Consider the following 25,225-nt stretch of genomic DNA (forward strand, 5'->3'; position numbering starts at 1 on the left):
TATGTCGTCACACTCCACAGGGTTCATGGGAAAGTGAGTTTTTCTAATAATCCCCTGACAGAAAACGGTTAACACAATAATAGGTAAAAACACACTCATGGTATTATGAATAGTTGTTAGTAACATTAAAATGGCGACAAACACAATGATTTTGTTTCAATTTGAAGACAACACTGACAGAATATCACATTTTAAGCATGTCTCTTTTCACAACCAGTCAGTGGCGCCCCCAAGGGGAAGCCCAAGGGGGCCATGGCCACCAAAAAACAATTACTGGCCCCCTTACCAGCACCCTGTAGTGAAATTGGAGAGTTATATTACTGTCTTCAAAGGCCCAGACACACCAAACCGACTTTAAATTAGCGGCAAGGAAAGCTGACTGCTGCATCACCTCATGTCGTCCTGTGTCTTGGCCGAAAAGTTGCACATGAACACACCGCAAAGACTATACAGCCAATGGCCAACCGGCACCTTCTGCGCCTACATGGGTGAATATAACTCTACACCAGCAGACAGCAGTAGTCTGTATTTGTCTTTCAAAAAGGAAAACCAGAAGACCATCTCGACGCTAGTTAGCCAGTTAGCATATTAACAACACAATCTGATGTTGAAAGATTAAAGCATATTTATCGTGTACCAGTGAACAATAATACAAACCAACACGAAATGTTTCTACTAAAGAGCTCAATGGCTAAAGAAAAAAATAATCTCACCTTGTGTAACAAGTTTGTTTTGGTCTCACTCCCTCTTGACTTTAGCTGTTTGTTTACTCGCCTCACTTCCTTTCTCTTCGTGTGCACTGAGCTGAACTGCCAATCAGAGTGATTACATTCACAGACGGACTCCGCTGTTGCCAATTCAACATGCTGAATCGGCCAAAAAAAAAGAAAAAAAAGATGGGGACTGTCAACGGGCGGCGGTATGGGACACACCACACCGACCAGGGCGACAGATGCTCACTGGCAGCCCAACATTGACTGATGGCCAACCGTTGGCTTGGTGTTAGAGCCTTAAGAGTGTGTGGCATGCTCATATTTTAAACTAGGAAAAAAGGTAGTTATATCTTATGAAACTAGACAACCTGCGACATCCATTGGTACCAACCTCGACAGCATAGCTTGTCGGAAAAGGGGCTAAATAATGATCAAAAGTTAGGCGAAATTTAGGCAAGGGATAACTGGCATGGCCATTTTCAAAGGGGTCCCTTGAACTCTCACCTCAATATACCTGAGAGAAAATGGGTTCTATGGGTACCCCGAGTCAATCTTAAGCTTGAGAAGGCTTGTTCCCAGTTAATATTTTGTTCCTTAAAATCTATACACTCTTTTAAATTAAAGCCGTAGCCTAAATTTGTCTTATTAAGGAAAAGGACAGCCAGCCTATTTGAAGAACAATGACTTGCCTAACATGCAGACAATGGAAACACATACATTTAAACAGGATTGTTGTGGAACTTAAAATGTTAATTTCACCGGTATTAGTCTAAGCACATCAGCTGGTCGCCACTGCAACCAGCAGAAAAGGAAGTCATGCTCACCCAATGAATGTAAAGCCAATATCCACTGTCATTTTAGCTCTGTCTTTGGTCTCTACCAACTAGCAGTTATATTTATAGCAAATTAAATAGGGAGCCTTGGTGCTAGGGATTCTGGGGAGGTAATATTAAACCCTTTTAGTTATTTGTTTGCTGGCCTATGTGGTTACATTTACATATGAAGTAGCCTGTACTTAATCAAGTCTACTCTCAGTCTAAAAATACAGGAATCAGCAGATACAATATCCACCTTGTGTTTTTCAATTGTTGATATTGTTTATAAATCCTCCCAAGTTGTTAACACCTACAAATTCCCAGAAGAAATTATGAGTACCTCATTAGGATCCACAATGGCCCTGAGGTAGAACAGAAAATTAGATGTTACTGACAAAATAACTCACAATAAAATCAGTAAACATTAGTTTATTGAAAACATTCTGTCCAGCATTTTCTGTTAATAAATAAATATGCAAACGGGTTAAAAAAAAACACCACAATGCAAAGAAGTTTGACAAAGAGAACGTAAGTAAATAATGTTCGGACATCAGTAAAGGTGGGAGTAAATAAACATTAGTTAATGGGTCAGTAGAATCATGTATATGCACCCATTTATGAAGTTTAGCATCACATTATCTCAAACATTCAGTGTTTCCGTCCTCTCGACAAGGCTTCCTGTTCTCGATTTGATATAAAAACAACCTGATACTCTACTGTAAAGAAATGACATCAAAGTAAGAAATATAATGTGAAATCAGCAGCGGAAATATGCAATTTCATATTTTGATGGTTACATGAAAATGATTTAAAAAACCTGATTCAGTATTTTTTTCTTTTCTCCAAGAACAACTTTACATTAAAGGTACTCTATTTCTCAAAAACCATCGTTTCAGTCCCGTGTCTGAAATTATCAGTGTTCCATGGCTCGTCAATCCCGGCCACGTGAGGAGCACAGGTATAGGGGAAAATGCATCTCTGCGGTCCCAAAGCAAAGAAGAAAAACTTGCGTACACCACGAACCTTTTTTTTTTTCTTTAAATTTTTCTCATCACAACACTCTACATTGGTAAAGTTGCTCAGGGCAACAGTTCACTCAAGATGCAAGGGAGAGAAACCTTAGCTCCGAATGCTGTCAAACTTGGCAAGATGCAGAGGATTGATGCATCTGTCTGATGTATCTGCAGAGAAATGAAAACACTATTACTTTAAGTCTCTTCTGGGCCCTACACTTTTCTCATCTGCTGCCTGGGCTGCCTGCGACCGAATTGGTTCAGGCTTACTTAATTACTGAGGTGTCTGCCTCCATCTGTATACTGGCAGATGAGTTTGTGACTTTGTGTGTGTTTAAGTGTGTGTGTTCAAGAGAGAGAGCAAAAGGAAGAAAGAGGAAGAGATGAGTATTTGTGTGAGCTGTTTTGAAATGTCTACAACAGAAGTGTCAGCACAACTGAAAAACAACAGAGAGACAACACACAAACATGAGCGCAGTGTATGTATAGAAAAGAAACATATTTTATTCAGTATGTGCAGAGATATGAGTCTGTGTATGTGTCTATGGAGGAAAAGGAGATTGGGGCATGGATATAAATAATACATACATGAAAGTGAATACAGAAAATAACATACACATACATGTAGATGGTAAATACCATAAAAAATTGACATATTAAGAAGAAAACACAGCGTAATAAAAAAGACGTCATATGCGAGTAGGGCTGGGCAATATATTGATATCGTGATATGAGACTAGGTATTGTCTTAGATTTTGGTTTTAATATCATGAGTGTCGTCTTTTCTTGGTTTTAAGGGCTGCATCATAGTGAAGTGATGTGATTTCCCTACTACAGTATTCTAGCTGTTTTATTATTTGCCTTTACCCATTTGAAGCTAATTTGTACTCCGTTTACGTACGAAAATAGAGATGTTCATTTCACATATTGTGACCGTCACCGCCCACATACACAGATCAGCCAAAACATTAAAACCACTTTGATTATTTTGTTCCAGTGCATTGCTCTGCTGGGAAACCTTTGGTTCTGGCATTCATGTGGATACCACCTGACATGTTCCACCCACTCAAACACCATTGCAGACCAAGTACCCCCCCTCACAGCAATAGTACTCCCCAATGGCAGTGGCCCCCCAGCAGGATAATGCACCATGCCACACTGCAAACCTCGCTCAGGAATCGCCCAAGGAATGTGACAAAGACCTCAAAGTGTCAATCTGGCCTCCAAATTCCCCAGATCCCAATCTGAATGAGCATATGTGGCGGTTAACCCACCTCACAACGCACTGGTTCCAGACACCGCAGGACACTCTGAGAGATCCTGTGTCCATGCCTTGACAAGTCAGAGCCAAGTCCGATCCAAAGAGGCCCCACCTTGGATTAGGGGTACATCTGGGGTACCAGCACATCACAAGAATCCCTGAGCAAACTGGGACCTGGGTAATTTAGAAGTCGACGTCTTGAGCTTTTTGTCACGCTCCACAGGCCATTTCCAAACAGTTTATGCAGTGTGGCATGCTGCTTTTTTCTGCTGGGGGGTTACTGCCATTGGGGAGTACTATTGCCATGAGGGAGGGTACTTGGTCTGCAACAGTGTTTGAGTGGGTGGAACATGTTAGGTGGTATCCACATGAATGCCAGAACCAAAGGTTTCCCAGCAGAAAAATGCATTGGAACAAAATAATTAAAATTATTCACTTCACCTGTCAGTGGTTTTAATGTTTTGGCTGATCGGTGTACGTCCTTTATGTTGGATAGACACATCCAACAGATGGCACTAGAAGGCAGAGTGAAAAGTTTCTGACAACAACAAACACAACAGTGGAGGAGGTCATAATAATGTACCTTTTAATTAGGGCTGACCCAAATCCTTCCAAGCTGCCATGATAATTGACGTCCAAATCAGTTCCAATGCTGTGTTCATTAATTATGCATCAACATTAATTATTATTAGTCACTCTCAGATAAGGATATTTAAACTTAGAGATAGTTTTGTGACTCTGACTCGCTCTCATCTAACATCAGTCACCAGCAGTCCAGCACTAGTTACCGGAGACACTTTGACCACATGTCAGGCTGACAAATACACCAGCAAGTTGGTGAAAAAGTCAAGCACCTGGAATAGTTTCAAAATTGACTAAGATGAACCTCAAAAAGTTGAGTGTCAGAAATGCTAACAAAAACTGGCATATTACAAATCTATATGCTAATGCTAGCTCGCTACAGCGGGAACTGCCCATTGGTTCGACATCCCATTGTTCTGACCCTATTAAACTCATTGTTCCTAAGTCCGTTCCGAAATCATCATGATGCCCTGTGGTTAGGTCTGGTTAGGTTTAGGCACAAAAACCACTTGGTTAGGGTCAGGAAAAGATCATGGTGTGGGTTAACATTAAAAAGAAAGTGACAAACATATAAGCCGTGAGCCTGCTCCGCCTCAAGCCGGTCGCGGTGCACCATACGCCCGCCGCGAGCCGTTCAGCACCGCGGACAGTCGGACTAATGGGATGTCGAACCAGTGGGCTGTCGAACCAATGACATGGACCCGCTACAGCTAGCCCACTAACTCTGGCAGCCAGACACAAACATCTACGACTCACTGTCCCTTTGACAATGCAAGCAAAGAACACATTTTCTTGTAGTGGCCTTTCTAAAATGAACAGGAATGACTAACATTACTGTATTCTGTTATGATCAAGGAGTACTAAGCAGCTAGCGCCCAAGCTGGCTGACTGTTAGCTCACCTTTGCAAGCTAATGTGAGATTATTTCTATGGTAGCAAAATACTAACAATCTAAAAAGCAAATATATATTTCAATGGCTGTAGTAGCAGACTAGTGTAAACTAAAGTAAAGATTTCAGCTATTTTGTATGTATTTTGCAGGGCACTGGCATCAGGACTCTCTTTGATGACATCACAAACACGAATTGGCTGAGGCAGTTGTTGTCCCAGGGCTATCATACAAACTGGTTGTTCTCAGGACAACACCCACTTGGCAAAATCAGGACATGAATTATACAAACAGCAACCTTAGGATCTAAAAATGAAGCCAACACGGATGTGCCAAAAACTGCAGTTCCTTGAATGGCCACTTGAGGCTGGCTCCAGCCAGTCAATTCCCATGAACTCCCATGTTAAAAATGCCCAACTTTACAACAGAAATGAACATGTTTATAGCTAATTGTCCTGCTCATGACAACTGTACAGGGTTGAATTTTTATACAATTCACCAGTTTACATTTTATTAAGGCTTAAAGTTACATAAAGTGAGTGACAGTCTCTCTCTGTGAACAGTGTCCTCGGTTTGTCAGTCAGATACACCTGATGCTCCTCCACAGCTCCACCCTCTCGCCCAAATATGTTCACCTCTGGCTCCAAAAACAAAAACAAAACGATGACATAATGCTGAATTCAAGGCTTCAAAACCATTGGGTGACATCACAGTAGCTACGTTCATTATTTTTATAGTCTATGTTATTACAGCTAATGTTACTGCGACCTGCGTGCTAACAAAGTCGCAAACTGTCAAGTTAATTTCAGTACATTGACTGAAAACTATTGTTTCAAAATGTCTTTGTCTCTCATGAACACCCCCACACCCCTCGAAGCATCAATATTTTTTTTTACTGAAGCTTGGTATTTAGGACAGCCCTACTTTTAACGGAGGCCGCATTGTCGACAGCCGTGGTATGAAACCATTAAAATCATCGCGCCATGTGGACAGAGAATTCTTTCCACGATATTACTGAATCTTTGGGTTTACAATGTCTTCACTGTGTCCTATGCTTGGGTCTTGCTTAAACTACGCTACACTGCCCCCACGATCTCCGGCAGCACTGCTAAGCTTTGTCCATATCTATAAGTTTTCCGAAAACGCGCTCAAATATGGACGAAATGAACGCAGAGTATGGACAGAAGGCTCCGTCTGCGTCCATTTATGTATCTAAATTTGCAATGAGTCATTAGCCATTATATCCACATTAGCGATGATTCATCAGAAATCCCATTGTGTAAATAGGCTATTGTTAAAAGCATCGATACTCAACCCAAAAATATCGTCGCAATATTGATATTGTGATATTTGATTTTCTCCATATCGCCCAGCCCTATGAGAGTCTGTGTGAATTGTTTATGTCATTGTGCTCACAGCTGATCTACTATTCTCACTCTCCTCATCCTGCAGGTTGTTTTTCTACAAGAGCAGCCTGCCAACAGTGAGTGTTATCAGAACATGAGGCTGATCCGTCCCTTCTGCAGTACGTATGGGGTTAATCTCATCAGGACAAACACAAAAAGTCAATTAACTTGTCTGTCAGATACCTGTGATTATTTGAACCGTCTAGGACTGGTTTTATTGTCCTGCTCGGTGAAACAAATCCCTTTGGTTTGGATCTGGTCTTCCTCTAAAGCAAATCAGCCACAACAAACAAACCAACATCTAAAAATGCATGAGACATGTGCGCTGACAGTCGGAGGACACACTGACGGGACAGAGGAAGTGCTGACCAAAAGGCAATAAAACAAAGAAAAAAAGGTGAAGCTTTATTGTTATTTATTTTACAAAGCATCAGTAAAATCAGCCCTGAAAGATAATTTGAGTAACTGTAAAAACTGTCATCCTTTCAATTTGCCCTGGTATAAAAGTCTGTTTTAATACAAAGATATTAAGCCCCTACAGTAGAAGAGAGTTAGAAGACAAACAGACTTGAAGTAAATATGTTTGCTAAAAAACAAAACAATCGTTGTCGAAAACAAAAGCCTGTCAAAAAGTTAGTCAGCATATTTAAAAGGGAGTTTGTGTTAAAATGAAAATGGTGACATCCATTTGCACAGTTCTCTTCACCTAATGACTCGGCTAAGCAGCAGCATGCAATGCTAATTCTGAAGATGCTTTTTTGCACTACTTTTAATTTCTGATGACTTATGTATTAGTAGATGGGGGCTTTTCATATTTTAATGTTAGTATGTTAATGTTTCGATGGGTACAAAAGAAGCATGCACAAGCCATACCACTCTGCCTCGAATTGTTATCCAAATTAAACTGCTTCTGGTTATTCCAACAATATTCACTTTAGTTAGGTTAGTAATTAATTCCAATTTTCACAAATAAAATAAACCTTTCTAGATTCGACAAACTGCAAGCATCTATAATTTGCTACAAAAAAAATCATATGTATGCGACTTGAAAAATGCATGCTTAAAAATTAACTTAAAGATGTTCGATCACATTAATTTTGTTATCAGCGAGGAATCTATGACAATGACAGATATGTTTCTGACTAACATCCCAAATTTAAAGTTTAATAATGAATAATCAGTAATCACGATCATTCTACAGGTCCATTTCTTTCCAGCGAGACAAAAAAAATTCTGGATTGACTACAGTACGTACAGAGCTGACGCCGTTCACAGCGTCGCAGCATTGAGTATGTTTGTCTAGTCCTTTATGTTCGTCTCTGCACATGAATACATATTCAGTATCCTTTCGTCAGAGTGTCCCTTCATCATCATCATCATCATCAGCATCATGCTGGTGTAAATCTCCGCTCCGCTTTGTCATATGTCAGTGATGCCCGTTCGTACTGATCCAGGATTGCACTATTCTCAAGAAGTCTACATGATGGAGACAATGCAACATAATGTAGAACATAAGCAGACACACACACAACAGGACAGCACTTTTTTTTTCACACTAAGAGACAAAACAACGGGTAGCACTTTATGTGACTGCTCCATTATATGCGCGCATAAAGCTGCAAGCGTCTAACGCTGTATCAAATGTAACTTTTTCAATAAAGAAGTTGCTCTCGTCAGTTATTAACATCTCAGATTTATTCGTCTAAATTCTCAAAGTGCTTATGGCAACCTCATGGAAGCACAGTCTTGGAGCATACACATGAATTGTTACACACAGGCATAAATACTATGCTTCACATTTAACCAAACACAAAATCAAATACTACAAGTGACGTAAATCATGCAAAACTCCAGAGGAATTCTGTATAAGTATGTCATCAGTAAAGATTTGTAAATGACAGAGATATTTAAATGATCTTCATGTGCTTTTTTTAAGTGTGTGCAAAAGAAATCCCACCGATTTAATTTAATAAAAACACATGGGATTGTGTCGGCTTTCAAATTTGTGCTTTTATGTTGATTTGTGTCTTTACATGATTGATCTGCTGTGGGCCTACTGGGAGAAAAGGTGCAGAGGTTAGACATATTACTTGATAACAGCTTCAACTAAAGATGATTGAAAAAGTCCATGCTAATGAATATCCACCGAGTGATACAATATGTCCTCGGGAGGACATACAGTAAACTTGGGCATCACAAACACTTCAAACAAACTCACTAAGAGAGCAAGATGGCTGCAAGCAAGAAAACCATCTTGGTGAAAATGAACAAATAAAAAAAAACAAAATATAAACCCGCGCAAAAATCACAGAAAAGAAAAAAAAATACATAAAAGTATATACTGACGGGGCAAATGATGACTACACAACAACATATAAAGATTTGGATTGTTGGATAAGGGTGCTTACCTTGAGATTGTCTCTTAGACCCTAGTTGTGTTGTACTCTGATTCATGTTTGCTCAAAGAGCCAATGAGGCAGAACCTGAAATGTCACGGCTCTTTCATTTAATATCAAACTGCTTTTGCATAGAGGTCAGAATGCATAATGTGCTACATAACAGCAATGAAACTTCATTAGTGCGTTGCTAGTCTCTGGGAGCCTCGCATGCAGACTTGTAGAAAATAAACAGTCAAGAAAGAGCACATAGAAAGTGCATGCAGGAACGTATTCTCTCCAAAAAATGTACTCTGATACCTTCACATTGTGTTTTTGTAAACATATACAGTTACTTTTCAAGCAGTCAAGGTGCAAGTACACAGTAAAATACTCTTTTTCTTTTTTAGAAAAATCTTCATGCCAAAATGTTCTATAGAGAATATAAGTCATATATTTTTAGTATCACAGTTAGGAATAGAAATGCATATTTTGTAGTAATCATGTCAATGAAGTTAGTCGACTCTATGAGGCACCGGTTCAAGCCCTTGTGTTAACAGTCAAAACTGGACTGATCACAGAATTAATATCGTCTAAAATGAGGTCTGTATTAGCTTAAAGAGCTCCAATTAACCTTAAAGTACAGTAGAGTTAATAGTTTACGCTATAAATCACCATTTGGGGGTAAACTAGCAGGGGGCGCTTGACATGTTCAAGGATGAGCATGCAAGAGGGGGCAAATTCGTCTACAATAATTTAGCCCTTTGTGAAAATAAGTGATAGAAAGGGGAGAAAGAACAAGGGTCAATGCAAAAAAACGAAGCTTATTATAACCTTAAAAAAATAATGAGAGGAAGAGGAAGAACAAAGTAAGAGGGAAACAAAAATAAATGTAGGCCTAAGTATCCCACACACATTTCAAACATCCCCATAGTTAACTCTACGGTTGCTGTTCTTTCCTCATCAGAAATCTATGGATACTGACCGCTGTACTGCCTTTTCGTGGCGTGAAAGCCGGTGGCTGGTGGTGGGAACCTCTTCCAGGTCGTCGTCCAGGTCGCATCCATTGTCCGCTGCCTCTTGCGAGTAGCTGTGCTTCATGACCAAGATGCTCCTGCGGTTTCCGGTGGACGGCAACAAGGGCCGCACTGCCATTGGCGGCTGCGGAAGGTCTGTGAGCAGAGCGGCGGCCGCTGTGTCTCGGGCGCTCAAGTTCCCGCGGCTTCCTCGTCCGCTGAGCGACAGCTGGGATATGTGGGCGGAGCCGGGGTTGGAGGAGGAGCCACAGTGGTGATCGTGGACGCAGCGTGAGGAGGCACGGCGTAGGGCGTGGTAGTTCTCAAAGTCTTCCGCCAGGTCGACTAAGTCTGCTGAGGCCGCCGCGGCTGTGGTGGCGCTCCGTAAAGTACACAGCTCGTAGTGAGGCGGCTCAAAGACCTCTTGGAACATGGTGGGGTCAAAGTCCTCACGCCGCAGGATGTACTTTTTACGTGGCTGCTTGATCTGGACGATGACGGAGACGATGAGGAGGATGAGGACGATGCAACAGGTGACACCGATTATGGTCCCGTTTGTGTTGTTCAGGTTGTCCAGGATGTTGGCTTTCCTCTTCTCTGTACAGCAGCGGAGAGACAGCACAACAGAAAGAGAACTTTAATGAGCATATGAACCATTTATCCCCGCAACACATTCTCACTCCCAGCTCATCAAATACCGATGCTTGATAGGTGGTCCTACACCTCAGACCATGACAGTCTAGGTACCCCTCTAGCATCAGTTTTGGAAGCTCAGGGACAGTTTACGCCCATCACCAGGCCCCCAGCATGTTTGCCAGGCTTAATGGCCAAACCATAGAATTACTTCCTGGAATAACTTCCAGGTCCATCACGTGATGCCATGTGGCCCAAAAAGACATTTTCCCATTGACTTACATTGTGAAAGAGACATCTGTAAATCAGTGGATACATATTACTGAGCGTCACAACTCAAAGTCCTTCTTTAAGATGAGTCAGCTTGAAACATTAAAAAGTCAGTCGCAGACAGAGTTTTTTTTTATCGTGGATTGTATGAAATAAGGGACGTAGCTATCGTGACATCACCCACTGGTTTAAGAACTACCCTTTTGTTTGGCATTTTGGCTGTCATCATCTTGGTTTTTTGGAGTCAGGAGTGGCCATGTATGGATGAGAGGTTCTGGCTGTGGAGGAGCGAGGGGTGGATCTGACTCATAGATTGTAACAACTCCTCGCAGAAAGCCTGTTGCTTAAAGGGATAGTGCACCCAAAAATGAAAAGTTTTAGAGTCCTCACAACACTTCCGATAATCCAAGGGGAGAGCGGGTAGCAACACAACTCCACCTAATGGAGGCTTACAGCGCCCCAGATTCAGACTTCCGATCAGCTTTTTATGTCGGGGCTTCAGGACACTTGGATCACTACGGACGAGCAGTATGGAGATATTTTGTGGTTTCAATTATGTGTTTTTGGACGTTTGAATCTGGGGCGCCATCAGCCTGCATTAGGTGGAGTTGTGTTGTAACCCCCTCTCCCCTGAGATCTCTGCAAGTGATGTGAGGACTCTAAAACTTCACCTGAGCCTCCATCGGCATATGGGTGAGTAGATAATGGCTGAATTTTCATTTTTGGGTGCACTATCCCTTTAAAGCGGCCCCACCCTTGACTTTAAGCCTTGATAAATTGTTAAAAGGTGAGTTATATAAAAGTACAGTTGTCATGAACGTTAAAATTAAATAGAGACCAAAACTGTTTTTTGTACCAGACTTTAAACTTGTTCATTTCTGCCGTAAAGTTGGGCATTTTAACACGGGGCTCTACGGGGACTGACTGGATCCAGCCTCAAGAAACAGTTTTGGCACTTCAGTGTCAGAGGTTGTAACTTGTTTTTACCTAACTTATAAAGCTATTGTTAGCATACTTAGCCCGCTAGCTACAGATAATAAAATCTGCCAGTGACAGACAAAATCTAAAGTCACCAGAAAAAATAAAGAAAAGTCTTCCAGGGCCCATGATTTAAAAATATTACTGAGAATTTCGAGAGGTTATCTGCCATTATTATCACTGTCAACTGTATATGCCATGTGAGAGATGGACAGGCAGCGCAACAGTAACTAAGGGTGGTGAGGCTTAGCAAATGGCAATTAAGATTCCCTTAGCAACAGCTCAGAGACAGAGATACCATAGCTCACATGTAAAGAAATCTCTAACAAACAGACCTTATCATGTACAAGACAGAAAAAGAACAAAAGATCAAACGGTGTCATAGCTATAGTCTATTTATCACGAGCGAAAACAAAGAGACGCACTGACTAACAGTGTGTCGGGAGGCAATGGGTGGGGAGATCTGTGACATTTAAATGCTGGATGAACATGTAGCACAGCACACCGAGTTTCAATGACAGTTAATGGTTACATTCAGAAGTGTAAAGGCGAAAGGAATAAAACTTGACATTTTACCACTAATGAGGACAAATGTGGACACTGCAGCGGCCCTGTGCGTTACTAGAGCGCAGAGAAGGCGGGAAGACATAGTTAACAGGCTGAGAAACATGGCCTCTTCTTGCTGAGTGCTGCACAATTTCAAACTCTGTAGGGTGGAAAGGTATCTTAGTCTGCGTGAGGAATAGGCCGTGCAGGGTTTAATTAATTGATGCAATTTGTCATTTGCTCTGCTTAAGAGAGACTTACAGTGCTGTCCATGTAGAATACACAGGCATCTCTGTGTGAAGCTTTTCTATCTTATCTAAATGTAACATGTGCGGCTGGAAGTTTCCTGAAGAGAAACTGTACAGGTGGAGAGAGTTATGTGTGTGTATGTTTGAAGGAAAAACAAACTAGAAGACATCTTAACTGCAACCCAAGCACAACAGCCTAATGAACATCAAAAACACATTGTATTTATTGACGTGGGAGTTTCAGTGCTAGAGGGCTCGGCTCAGGGGAGCTACAGTATAGATCTCATCTTATGTGCTCGGAATACAGTGATGGGCGATGAAAGGTCGAGGAAGAGAAGACTAATTAATTGGCAATATAATGCAGAGAAAAACTGGCTCATCCCCAGAGTCTCATTCACACATCTCAGCTAATTATTGGAATGGCATCACACACTGTACGGAGACGCCGCAATAAGAAAATCTCAGTTAGAGGTGCAGATAAATTATGGAGCTGCCAGTAGTGAGACACTGGGGATCAATGTATAGATCGAGTGGCTTTAAAATTCAGAGTGCAGTCAGGGATCAAACTACAGAGGAAATGAAGAAATTGATGGAAAACACAGGACCTGGCTTGAGGCATGGAAACAGGGAAAAATAAGGGCACCTTCTAAGAATGAAAACAAGACCTGGACAAAGACCAGGATCAACTGAGGATGAATTCTGGCCTTTTAAATCTGGTATTCTAAACGTATATCAATATTATATCAATATCGTGACATGAGACTAGATACCGTTTTAGATTATGGATTATCCTAATATCATAAGTGTCACCTTTTTCTGGTTTTAAAGGCTGCGTTACAGTAAAGTGATGTAATTTTCTTAACTTACCAGACTGTTCTAGCTGTTCTATTATTTGCCTTTCCCTGCTTAGTCATTATATCCACATTATTGATGGTCATTTATTTGAAAAGAATCTCACTGTGTAAATATATTGTGAAAGCACCAATAGTCAACCCCTGTCGTAATATCAATACAGAGCTATTTGGGCAAAAAAATATTGCAATGTTTTTGATTTTTTATCACCCAGCCCAAAATACAATATTATTAGTAATCTGTAAAAACACATCAACAGGTGGTGCCCACTAGCTTACCTGATGAACCAGGCACCCCATGTACAATTGCTGTGCGCTTGCCACAGCAATTGTGGGTTCAATACCAACCCAGGGCCCTTTGTAGCATGTAACCCTCCCTAAACTGTAAGCTGTCCTATCAAATAATGGCAAAAGCCCCCCAAAAATGTCTAAGAAAAAAAACAAACACATATAAACAGAACAACTCAACAAAGTATTTTTGATTAAGTGAACGTGCTTTGTCAATCCAGGAATTTCCAATTAAAAATACCAACACAGACTATTAAAGCCCTTGAAAACATGGCTGTGAATTTTAGTTTTTTTTAACATTGTAGACCAAATCATCCAAAATCACAGTTAAAAATAAAAATCCTGATTAGTGCGCAGACATAAATGGCTTCTTTTTCCAACTAAGCCCCACCCCCTGCAAAACCAGTGAGAAGAGCAAAAGAGAAAACAGAAATGGAGAAATCTCTAAATGAAATAACCACAAATGTGTAAAGTTTGGCAGAAAATAGTTCATGGTAAGAATCTGATTGGGAAAGAAATCTGTGCCTTTAGATAGAAAAAAATACTAAAAATAATAGGAATAACAATATTGTATGTCTGAAAAATGTTATCGTGATTAATGCCCGACTTTTTTTCCACCAGGTGCAGTATATGTTCTAATACAGTGGTTCCCGACTGGTTCTGCCATGAGGTCCAGATTTCTCCTCAGTCATTAGTTCAAGGTCCACACAGTTTAATACATTCAGCGTCATACCTTGGTTTGGCCATGTCGTCGAGCTAATTTGCTGTCTCTGTGAAGTATTGTCTGTTAGTCTCTGCCAGAAATTAAATGCACTTACAAGTAAAATGTGTCTTTTTATAAACATAACGTGTCACTTGCGGTCCATTCAGAATGGACCCGTGACCCGCTTTTGGACTGTGACCCACCAGTTGGGAGCCACTATTCTAATCTTAGTGCCCCGTGTTACAGAAGTATTTCACTGCTGGAAAGATGGTCTTGTCATAAAACTGTGCTGTCTCTAGTGTAAAAAGACACAAATACTTTTGAAATTGTTGCTACATGACCAGAGAAAACTAAGGAAAAGGGCTGTGGTGTTTGCTTTTGCTCAAAAGGTAGAAAACTTACAACTACCAGAATGCACTGCACTGCATTGCACTGCAATAAACGCTCTCACTGGTGGGTGACGTAATGTAAGCTTGTCCGATTTGACACAGTAAACAATATGGCCACCGGCTAGTGGCAAACAATCATATATCACAGCAAAACAGGGAACAGAATCTTGGTTCATACTTTATCAGCACTGCTTAGGTTTACTGTTCGATCTAGTTTTTTCAGCCTCTGTTCTTAGAATGCAGGAAACAGTGTGGCGTCCACTTCCTGTTCACGAATTCTCATATAACAGCCAAACAGTGCACTAAAGTTTCTGGAGACAGTCTAGGAGAGAAATAGGCAATGCAGTAACAGAATCCTAGTTTTTATTTGATCAGCACTGCCTAGTTTTACAGTTTGATCAGAGTATGGAGGTGGCTCTAATTCTCTTAATCCACTTCATACTCTCCGTGTCCTCGGTGGCAGGTGTAAAAATATGTGGAAGTACAGTCTGCAGTTTGAGCAACGGCTCTAGAGCCAGCAAAAAATCGACTGGATTACGCAAAACTTTGAGCTGAGAGATGAGAGACGAGATCTGCGGGCAAGATGGAGGGAAGTTTACACAGCTGTGGCTCAGACGTAGAGCGGGTTGTCCAATAATCAGAAGATCGATGGTTCGATTCCCAGCTCCTCCAGTCCACATGTTGAGGTATCCTTGGGCAAGGTACTGAACCCCAAATTGCTCCCGATGGCTGTTCCATTGGTGTGAGTGTGTGTGAATGGTTACTGAGTAGCAGGTGGCACCATGTTTAATAGCCTTGGCCACCAGTGTATGAATGTGTGTTTGAATGGGTGAATATGACATGTAGTGTAAAAGCGCTTTGAGTGGTTGGAAGACTAGAAAGCACTATACAAGTGCAGTCCATTAACACATATTCCCAACATTTACATGGTACAAAGACGGTTGAAAATCAGCAAATTGTCCCTTTAATGCCTTTAATTACTGGTGTTACAGAGGCAACACTAATAAAACCTCTATTAGCAGACCTTGTAGCGACACAGGAAATACTATAAGTGCCACTGTGCCATATCTACTGCTATCTATTACTACTAATAGCAGTAGCAGCAGTGACAAGTAGTAGGAGTGTATCAGGCTCATAATGAAAGTGCAGTTCAACTCAAACCCACTCTGTTTTCCTGAAACACTCAAACGAAGTCTCTACTAGTGTCACTTAACGTGCTAAAAAGTAATGTCTCACCTTTGCACTGGTTCTCGTCCCAGGGGTAGACACAGTTCTGCATGCCATTACACACCAGCGAGTTGTTTATACACATGTTACTGTGACAGAAGAAGGCATCTGCATCGCATGGAGCTAGAAAGGGAGAGAGCACATTCACACAGGAGTTATTAAAGTTATCTGTCGCACTGTCTTCACTTCACTAAAGTCCTTATCTCGTGCTTACTCACTTGCAGTCTAATCAGAAACCATAGAAACAGTGAGTTCCCGCTCATTAACAACAGTAAATGTGTAGGACACTTTAGAGGTGCTGCAGCACAAATCAGTATTTGAAGTAGAGCTGAAGAGATGTTCCAGTGTGCCAGATTTTGAGGAAATAAATTTGGATGGGCATTACTCAAATCAGACCTGTCCCCCCCCCTGCACCCATCTGTTCTTCATGAATTTTCATCCTCATCCTCCTCTTCAAACATTTGCAGAGACAACTTGTGGATATGAATGCATTTCTTGGAATGTGTGCGTGTGGTGTCCAGAAAGATGGCCGTGACATTTTACAATCATCTGCACACATACCAAACCTCAAACAAAACCTTCCTACGTATGCAAGACGTTGTTTATTCCTCCTCCGTGCACAGCACTGTCAACGCAAATTTAAACCAGGCCATAAACATGAGCATATGATCCATCACGGCACCTGCACCTCCCAGTGCGGCCCAAGACGCAACACTGCCTTCACGCCACAGGAAGAAGAAGAGCCACCCATCAGCAAGACATGATCATAAAGTCGGTGAGATAATGTTACAGGCCCCATTGTATATAAATATGACGACAGAGTGTCGTAATTTAAAGCCAAGGTGCCCTTGCTCTCAACAACCAATCATACTAATGCACAGGACAGCTGATTGGCCAATTCATTGCTTCTCACATTGCAGTTACAATGAGGAGGAGTGCCACGACGAGCTAACCACAGGCTATTAGTTTGTCCTATTTCATCTACAGTGTATAGGGGTAGAGACTTTACTATAGGCTTTATAACAGCATACATCTCTCAGATATCACTAGTTGTATCATACAAGGCCACTGCAGACAATAGCAACAGTATGGTAGCTTGGATATAGAGGAATTTTGCATCAATGTGATGTGATGGCAAAATACACATTTTCCCATCTGGTTAAAGAGTTTCCAGAATTTTGTTTGATTGATTGTGTGTTTTACAGTGTATAAAAAGTAAAATAACGTGTGAAATGTAGTGGGGTAGAACTATAAAGTAGCGTAAATTGGAAATACAAAAAGTAAACTAAAGGGATAGTTTGCCCTAAAATCAAAAACACATATTTTTCCTCTTGCCTGTAGAGCCATTTATCAGTGTGTGAGTTGCCAAGTTTTGGAGATATCGGCTGTAGAGATGTCTGCCTTCTCTCAAATATAATTGAAATAGATGGCACTAGGCTTGTGGTGCCATCTATTTTTTTTGCAGTGCCAAAAAATAAAATATAAAAAAACAGAAAAACTCAACAACAATGTCTCTCTCCAGAAATCATGACCCAGTTACACAAGATCATCTACAGACCTTGTTGTGAGCAGTTTCATGTAGGAACTATTTTCTTTCTACTGAACTACACCCACTAACCGTATCATTGTGCAGAAGGACGCTTGCATCTACACAATGACAAGTAGTCTCGCGTGACCAGCCTCCCTTACTTCGGAATGGGAGTCTGGGGACATTCGTCTTTCTTTTTGTAATAGAAATGGGTGGGGATATCCAGACCACGTGACTGCGTTGCCATAGGTATGGCACGCTGTAAATCCTTAATTTCTCCAATCTTGTGGACATTGCAGCTCTGCAATATAGCTGAATCAAATGAAATCATATCCATTTTAATCTCTTCTTGCAATGCACTGAACAGCAATTCCGGTGTAGGCGGGTGTAAGGCAAAGCTAATCAGCCGTTGGTCGAGGAAGTACGAAAGTACACGGATTTGGATCCAATCACATCACTGCCGCTGGAAGCCAGCGCTAGTTCTATTACAACTTTCCTTTGGGAATGACCACAGATGACGTCGGCGTCTGTGTAAGAGACTAAATGACAAGAGGCTTGATAGAATGAGACGTAAACAGCAACAACTTCAACAACTACTACAGAAACCACCCAGCTCCCAGGCCGTCCATCTCCAGGAGCCAACTGCAGCACACCGACTGGATCAGGGCACCATCACACACATGAGCAACATTAACACCTGCGAATACACACCTCCCGATCACTGTGAGCAAAAGGGCGAGTAAAACGTCCGTTTCCAATGGCAATGCAATATCACAACTTTGTTGAACTCTGACTGAATCAACCAATAACAAATAAGCATGACGACTGATTTTTGATGTGTCTAACCAGCAGATATTGTATGATACTGAAAAAATCATTCTCCTCCTAACTTGTCAAATTCTGATGCTGTGTCTGTGGACCGACACGTCAAAATATGACGCACTAGGTACCATCCTGAATCAGTTTAGGACGTTCAGGGACGACGTGTCAATTTACGCTTGTTACATGTTGCACTGCTTCTTTTTAAAATATACTTTAGCTCTCAAATGATATGTACAGTTTTTGCTGATTAAACGCGTACAGTCTTTTGAAAAATAAACTTAAATCAAACTTCGTTTTAGGTGTACTTCTTTTGCGGTTTAAGCAACTGTCTCTCCTCTTGTCTGTTTGCCAGTGTAGCGTCATTAATACGTTTAAGTAAGTAGAGCAGCATCAAAACACAAACGGACACAAAATACTCTCTTAATTTGGGGAAAGTACGCTCAGTATATTTTCATGTTTTTATCACAAATATACACGTCAGTATTTGTTATGGATTCTTCACCAGCCGATGTGGATATGACATGTTTCAACTGTGTGACAGCAATGATGTCAATAACAGCGCAGAGAAAAGTCTGAAAGTGTTTTTTCATGTTGCAGATGGGCTTACTGTGTTGTAAGCAGGGAGGAGTGAATGAGTGAATGATTTCAGACACAGCATATGACATCACAAGGTTGAGACTTCCTTCAGGCGGACATCTCTACAGCCAATATCTCCAACACTGCAACTCACACCAAAACAATCTAGGCTAATAAATAGTCCCACAGATAAGAGGAAAAACATGTGTTGATTTTAGGGTGAACTGTCCCTTTAAGCGCAATACTTGAGTAAATGTACCTAGTTACATACCACACTAAAGAATCCCCCATTGCAAGCATCCATTCATATGCACACTATCCATTATACACATGGTCTTGTGGAAAAGTATGTGAAGGGTGAAAGTATTTTTAGACCTCTTTAAATTTCTGGACACTCCAAAAGTTACTTATTTGCCACTGATGTGTGAAAATAATGAATGACTCTATTTAGGTGCGCCCTCTCTCTCCCTCCTTCTCTCTGCGTGTCTCTCATTCCCTCTCTTTATCTCTCAAGTCTCTCTCCTCTCTCACACAACATTGGCACTGGGTACTAAAGCAGCTTGCCAGTGGTATGGCAGAGCTGGGGACTATTTGACAGCGTTACCACTGTGATGTATGGCTGTTTTCATCCCAGCACTCATCCCAAGTGAATAATAACACACCAAATTAGAGTGACTTATCTCTATCTCTCTCTGTATCCCGTCCTGCCTGCGCCTTTGCCAGCGTTTCCTGAGTCATATTGGCTCTGTGTGTGTGTTCTGATTCTCCTCTTCCCATTTTCCCCCCTTTCCCTCTTTCTCATCCTTTTTCTTTTATACGCTGTATGCCAAAGATGTAACAGGTTCTTTTTATACTAACAACCAGCAGAGGGAGCCCACTCCTTCTGTTTTTTTGGCTCCTCCACAGGGTGAGACCAGACAATACAAAGAGTGAGATCCACACTAATCTCCTGCGAAATTAATTTGAAGACATTCTGTAATAAAAGTGGCCTTTTGCCCACACAGAAACATCCCCAAGTCACTGCTGGAAGCATAAATTAACTCCTAAATGAGTGGCTGATGAAAATAGTCTGGGTGTCTCTGCAGAGGAGGGCACAGAGTGCGAGGAAGGCTTCTGCAGCGAAGGGCAAGAAGCAACACCTGGTTATCATAAAGTTTTCTAATCAAATAACCATCATAGAGATGTGTTTTGTTTCATAAGTGTGTGGTTAGGCTATGTCTAGGAGATGAGGATGGTGTGTCTTCATTTTGTCTCATGTTGTAATGATCTTTTTCCAGCGCTCACACCTGCAACGATATGATCTCTAATCTGGACCATTACCATCAGTTACTGGTTATGCACTAATCATTTTTGGTTTTAAACTATAATTTCACTTCTGACAATACATTTCTATCTTCCTGACAACTTTTTCTGAATTAATTCCCATGAATATGCTTAATAATAAATAACTTGGGAGTCAGTCAGTCATCTCCAGTCTTGCCTGCAGCTAGGTTCCCAACTCATCCAGCCACAGAGTCCAGATTTCTCTTCAGTCATTAGTTCAGGGTCCACATTTTATTTATTCAGTGCCATACTTGTGTTTGGCCATGTTGTCAAGTTAGTTTGCTGGCTCTGTAAGTAGCTGTCTGTTAGTCACTCACTCCACAGCAGGAAACCGCACTTCAAAGTAAAATCTTTGTGCCAGAAATTCACCGTACTTAAAAATAAAGTGTGATTTTTACAGAGTTGACACGTTTGCGAGTCACTTGCGGTCAGTGTTCATTTTGATAGCTATATTAGATTTAGTCTTCAGCGGGATTTATACTTGTGTGATGGTGTGTCTGTGTCACTCTGCAGTTACACCTCCAAAACACAAATCGGCGACGGGGTTTCTGTGAAGGGCTGTAAAGTTTAGCTGATTCAAAACACATATTAAACACACATTAAACATAGCTTAATAGAGACAATTTCAAACACAAGCACACAAATCAGCTTCACTATAACTTGCAGCATTCACAGACAAACACTTGTCTTTATCTGGACACATTTTCCCCACAAATACAACATGCTAACGTTGTTAGCACAAGCCTATGGCATTTTACTTACTAGCCTAGCTAGCGGACTTTTCATATACTTTTCGTAACAACAGCAACATTTAACAAAGGTAAAGTTACAAAACAAGGCTCCATTACAATTCACTACATTCACCAACAAAACAACTATCTTATACTAAACACGTTTTCCAAAAAAATACGACATGCTAACGTTATTAGCACAAGCCTATGACATTTTACATTGTATACATTAGCCTAGCAATGAGCAGAGATTTCCTCTGCTCATTTGAAGCCAGGATAAATCACACACAAAATTTAAAATGCTATTTTTGCGGAGGCTTTTTTGTCTTCATAATTCATTGTTTCTTATCTGTGAAATCAAAGTAAATACAAGCTTCGTTTCCACTGACACTGAGCTTACAAAAATAGACAGGAGGTCTGCGTCGCCGCGTCGTGTAGTTACATTACTGGGAAGGTGCACATCAGGCTACGACATAGCTACGGTGTTGATTCAACGCAGAAGTAAAAATTCCACCTTAGTCTTGAGACGAAAATGCTTATTAGTTTTAGTCACATTTTAGTCATTTTTATCCTACATTAGTTTTTGTCTAGTTTTAGTCAAGGAAAATTCATGACTTATAGTCACTATGTTTTCTATATGTTTATTAATCTTTAAACTAACCCAGTGAGGCTAATTCATGTGTCAGAAATTAGAATCAAGGTGATAGGTTGTATAAAAACTCCAGTGTGAGTGTTTTTGCTGACTAGCAAAACATCCTGGTACAGACTATTGACTGGAGTTTATCAGCCTGTGGCCTGTAATTTGAAGATAACTGTAAGCACGGCCGTTCTTGGCTTTCAATGCCCGATAGTCCACCACTAACATTTTCGTCACGTCTCGTCAACGAAAAGTTTTTGTTATGAAGTTCTATTTTTAGCTTGTTATCATCTGGTTTACATCACGGAAAAAAGGTTGTTGAGGAAAGATTTTCGTCATAGTTTTTGTCAACGTAATTAACACTGCTTGTGGTCCATCCAGACTGGACCCGGGACCCACCAGTTGAAATCCACTGACATAGACAGACTACATTTACCTGGCACTGGCCTCCCTTCACTGGTTACCAGTGAAATACTGTCGAACAGATTTTTAAATTATCTTATTTGTTTTTAAATCAGGGCATCGACTGGCACCACCTCACATCATCAATCTCCTTCATTGCTAGTTTGCTACTTTTCCTCCCCCATTTATTCAGCTCAGTGGCCAGAATCAAATATTGGCATTGTACGTTTCTGCAAACCATGGATACGTTACATTTGTACGTTTCATATGCATCACATCACCGTTTCTAAAGTGATGTAGCTCTGATTACATGTATATGATCTGACCTTGTCATCTGAATTTCAAGGGGATGGTGGATGGTGTGACATTTTTTTTTTTTTTAATTTTGTATACTTTATTAATCCCCGAGGGGAAATTCAATTTTTCACTCTGTTTGTCAATTACACACAGGTCCGAACACACACATGCACAAACAGGACCTATACATGCACTAAGTGGAGAGATGTCAGAGTGGGCTGCCCATGACAGGCGCTCTGAGTGGTTGGGGGGTTCGGTGCCTTGCTCAGGGGCACCTCGGCAGTGCCCAGGAGGTGAACTGGCACCTCTCCAGCTACCAGTCCACGCTCCATATTTTTGGTCCGGACGGGGACTTGAACAGGCGACCCTCCGGTTCCCAACCCAAGTCCCTATGGACTGAGCTACTGCCGCCCCATCTGGGCAAAACAGCTGCAGAACACTGTTTGAGACCAACAAACAACAGCACTGATTGTTCTTTATTGAGACATCGTTGTATATCCAACAACGATTCGGCCACCAAAGCCAGGTATCTTTAGCCAAAACATGATCCTTTCCTAACCACAACTAAATTTTTTTGTGCCCAAACATAACCACAAGTTAACCAGAGCTTTGTTGAAACGCAACGAGACATAAGTTTCATCAAATCCGTTTCTTGCAATTGGTTTGATTTATGAGAGCCACCTTTTTGCAGAGGTCCCTTAATTATTACTATAACTGTAAAAGTGTTTTATTTTGGTCCCTCTGTTTTTGACCTACTTATTTTCGTCTGAATTATTTAACTGTATTTTACATTTCCTGCTAAGTACTTTGGTCAGCATTTGTAAAATCTAAAAAATTGACTTGACTAATACGACTTAATCAAAATCCTAGTAGCCCTCATGAGAAATTTAATAAACAGACATTGCAATAGATTATATTGTACATAGTGGAAGTACACTGGGAAAAAACAGTGGGCTTTGTAAGATGATTAAGTGGATTACATTTACTACTTCTGTTATGTAACTAAATCCCAGTGCATGAAATTTCTCAAAACCCAGGATATTGCACAATCCATCCATCCATCCTTCCTTCCTTCCAGTCTTACTGCACGTTGCTGTACACCGCTACAATCTAATAGCCCCACACAACTCTTTTTAATCCCAAAGTAACACAGATAAAAAGCTAGATCTAAGACCTAGCAAAGATCCATATGTTAACAGACAGTAGCATACCGTGTTGTTCTCAAACGCTTTCATGCATTCAGCAAAGAAGCTTTGCAAGAAACGAGAATTGATGTGTGTAGTGAAGCCAGAGCAAATTTCCATCTGCAACCCCAGAGACGGGTATCTGTTGATGAGGCGTAACAATGCTGACAGCCGTGATGTCACACGAGCACATTTATCACCTAAGACATAATTGCTTCTTGGTAAAAGATAGGCTTCACTTTCTTATACCTCACATTGGTAATCTTACACTGTAGTTCTGCAAAGCAGGTGTGTGTGTGTGTATTTGTGTGTGAGCCTGAAAACAGAGCGAGATCAGTGGTATCAGCAGGTGTGAACCCCAGCACAGACGATAAAGGTGGATGTTTGCGTTTGGGAACATCGCTCTCCCCATCGGAGCATCTCGCCGGGAGTCAGCAGCTGTGAGTAGTTCTCTAAAAGCTGCTGGTCCCACTGGGAACCAGCAGCTGTGAACAAACATATAAAGTCTTGGGATCTGCTGTGCCAAGGGAACACTTATTGTTAAACTGCCCTATAAGCTGTAAATCCTGATAGTGCACCTGTAACAGAGTACACACACTGACTCAAAGTAGTTACACACTGCCTTCCTTTCACCTGAGGAGCTGAATTAATTAACTTTTTACTGTATTCCAGGAACACACTGTGCACAATGTACTTCACCTTACATTGTCCCTGCTGTCAGCTGTGCTTCCCTGCTCTCCATCTTTTATAATGTGTATGTTTATATTCACCGAAACAGCACCAGCCTTCTGTTCATCTCATGCACACACCACTCTCCAGCTGGCCGGTCACCACATTGAAACTTTGCTTTGAACAATATCTGCATCACATACTCTTTGGATGATCACAAAACAGTGTCTTTTTCGAGTTTTCCAAATTTGTTCTGGTACAAGAGAACAAAGGGTATCTCCACTTAGACTCCAAATAAATGTCCACTGACAAAGTCCAGTGCTTGGTGTTAAATGGACCTGATAATATGTACTATAAAATTACATAGAAGTTTTTTTGTTTTTTTTTGGTTACGACAAGAGAAACTTTGATGGAAACATGCAACAAACACTGCCTACTACTCACTACAGATGCCCAAAACTGGTTCATTGAACAGATAATGGTGGCTGTCAGGTATTAAGGTTGTTTGAAGTCAAATTTTCCTTTAAAAGTTTAATCCTCATCATCTTGTTCACTTAAAGCTACATTTGGTAACTTTTACAAAAATAAGTGCGCTGCGCTCTCTGAGTGCCCTTCTACCTTCTAATGTGATGCCTCTTTAAACATGCACTTCTTCTATATTATGAAATCAACATTTTTTTAAAAATCATAAATACTAGTCCATACCCATTGAGTGCACACTTGCCCACGTACAGTTTCACATGGTGTGTGTTTGGGATACAGGTCATAGGAAATTGCAGATTAAATAGTCAACTGAACCCATTAAGAAGAGCAATGTATTCAGACAGAGTTTTTGTGAATTTCATAGTACGATT

At 40.9% G+C, this 25,225-nt stretch overlaps 1 protein-coding gene across 2 annotated transcripts in view; it reads right to left on the reverse strand.

Moving 5' to 3' along the window:
• Positions 1-1,953: 1,953 nt before the first annotated feature.
• The window catches only part of neto1l (neuropilin (NRP) and tolloid (TLL)-like 1, like), a 119,609-nt gene continuing 96,337 nt past the window's right edge, over positions 1,954-25,225 (reverse strand). Inside the window, exons 9-12 of one of the 2 annotated variants that reach the window (XM_050056273.1) lie at positions 16,212-16,325; positions 10,039-10,666; positions 9,087-9,161; positions 1,954-2,709 (exon numbers count right to left, since the gene is read on the reverse strand). In XM_050056273.1, coding sequence (XP_049912230.1) covers positions 9,101-9,161; positions 10,039-10,666; positions 16,212-16,325 — 803 coding nt within the window. In that variant the 3' untranslated portion in view covers positions 1,954-2,709; positions 9,087-9,100. Of the gene's footprint in view, positions 2,710-5,378; positions 8,155-9,086; positions 9,162-10,038; positions 10,667-16,211; positions 16,326-25,225 lie in introns of those variants that run through there. The other variant, XM_050056274.1, reaches the window with a different exon arrangement.

This window comes from Epinephelus moara, chromosome 11 (assembly GCF_006386435.1).
Source record: "Epinephelus moara isolate mb chromosome 11, YSFRI_EMoa_1.0, whole genome shotgun sequence".
In the NCBI taxonomy this organism is placed as follows: domain Eukaryota; kingdom Metazoa; phylum Chordata; class Actinopteri; order Perciformes; family Serranidae; genus Epinephelus; species Epinephelus moara.